Source organism: Olea europaea, chromosome 10 (assembly GCF_002742605.1).
Source record: "Olea europaea var. sylvestris chromosome 10, O_europaea_v1, whole genome shotgun sequence".
NCBI classification, from domain to species: domain Eukaryota; kingdom Viridiplantae; phylum Streptophyta; class Magnoliopsida; order Lamiales; family Oleaceae; genus Olea; species Olea europaea.
The window spans coordinates 11,640,960-11,642,678 of record NC_036246.1 but is presented as its reverse complement, the minus strand read 5'-3'; the positions used below and the strand labels follow the sequence as shown (position 1 = coordinate 11,642,678).

General features: G+C 34.8%; 1 protein-coding gene across 3 annotated transcripts in view; it reads left to right on the top strand.

Annotated features, from left to right (window-relative positions):
• The first annotated feature begins 6 nt into the window (after positions 1 to 6).
• LOC111401225 overlaps positions 7 to 1,719 on the top strand; it is a 10,697-nt gene continuing 8,984 nt past the window's right edge. For all 3 annotated transcript variants that reach the window (XM_023028868.1, XM_023028869.1, XM_023028867.1), the window contains exon 1: positions 7 to 137. In XM_023028868.1, coding sequence (XP_022884636.1) covers positions 41 to 137 — 97 coding nt within the window. In that variant the 5' untranslated portion in view covers positions 7 to 40. The remainder of the gene's footprint in view (positions 138 to 1,719) is intronic.

The following is a 1,719-nucleotide window of genomic DNA, read 5'->3' as shown; positions in this document are numbered from 1 at the left end:
GAAGAGGAAGAGGAAGAGGAAGAGGAAGAGTACGAGTAAAATGGTGGGTGTGCTTTCGAACAAAATCCAGAAGGACGAATTAAAGCCTGGCGACCACATCTATTCTTGGAGACACTCGTATATCTACGCTCATCACGGTCAATTCTCTTTTTCTATTTTGGACTCTTATTTTTTTCCAGAGCCTTTTTAAGTCAATTATATTGTTTATTTTGAGCATTGTCATACTAAAATTATATTTTTGCGATTTCTGTTGTTTATCTCTGTGGCATTGATTAATTTGGCTGCTGTTGTACTCTAGATGAATGTTGAGTTTCTAAGCAAAAAGTCAGAGATTAGGAAGGAAGAAAAATAAGAGAATTGCAATTTCAATTTTAATTTTAATAGGAAGTGATGAAACGTCATTGGATCATTCACGAAATCCTTTTAATTTTATGATTAAATTTTACTTTGTCCTTATTTGTTATTGTAATAGGTGAGCGACACAGAATAATCTCTGAAGAAGGCTTATAGGAACTGCTGTTTGCAGATCTAAGGCAACAGTGGAATTGGGAAATAGATTGATGAAAGTAAAATCATAGATTTAAACCAAGTCTGCAATTTAAACATGCAAACATAAATGATTTAAACTTGTAACAGTCTAGACTCTCCTTAAGGCATTTGCTCCCTCCAGGACTAAAAGCATCTAGGAATTGATTGCTGAGATGGAAGAAATTGTTGTTCCTAAGGACTTCTTCTTGGGTCATAACATTGTAGAGTGGACATATCATATAGGCTTTTCCCGAAATAGTCATCACCCATGGGCTTTTTATGATAAATAATTTTTCCTTCCTCCCTTTCTCAGAGACAAAAGCAGAAGCAAGATCAATGCTAGATTTTTTGTGTGTACACATAGTTGATGACAAATTTTTTGGTATATGATCTTATCATAGGAAATATCGTTCAAGGGTCACAAAATTTATGATAATTGGAACCATAGCCTTTGTAATATTTTAGGCAGTCCCATGCTCATGTTGTTCCAAAAGAGTGATTATTTAGGTTTTTTTAGGATCAACTATTAACAAGATAAGAGAACGTGAAGAAATGAGTGTGTTAGATGAAATGAAGAAGTCATAAATAGAGATTCTATGTGATACGAAAGTACTGTTAAGGTTAAAAGATAAGTTCTACGAAGTGGTTATTGTACCTGCTATGCTTTATGATACTTGATGTTGGGTCATTGAAGGAGAAAATGTCTAAAAGATGAAAGGAGGTGTAATGTGGATGTTAAGATAGAGGTGTGATCATATTACAGTGGATATGATGAAGATATGAGGATACAAGACAACAAGTGAAGATGAGACCAATTACAGGTAAATTAAATGATAGACGATCTAGCCATTTATGTTGTAAGTACGTGTCTTGAACAAAAAGAGAAACTTCTATTCGTAAAAGTGATTTGATCCTAGTAGAACATGTTACAAGAGCGGGAGGGAAAAAACAAAATTATAATGGCTTGTTTTGGTTTTGAATGATATTATTGCTTTGAATCTTTCTGTAGATGAAGCAATGGACCAAACAATGTGGCAAGAAAAGATCCATATACCAAATCCCAAATTACTTGAACAAGACTTGGTGGTGATGGTTGTCTCAAGCAATCCCAGGCTAAATAGTACATCATATATGAGCTTAAAAGGCTGCAACTTAGTAATCTTTTGTTTTGGGGGGGGGGGGGGGGGGGGA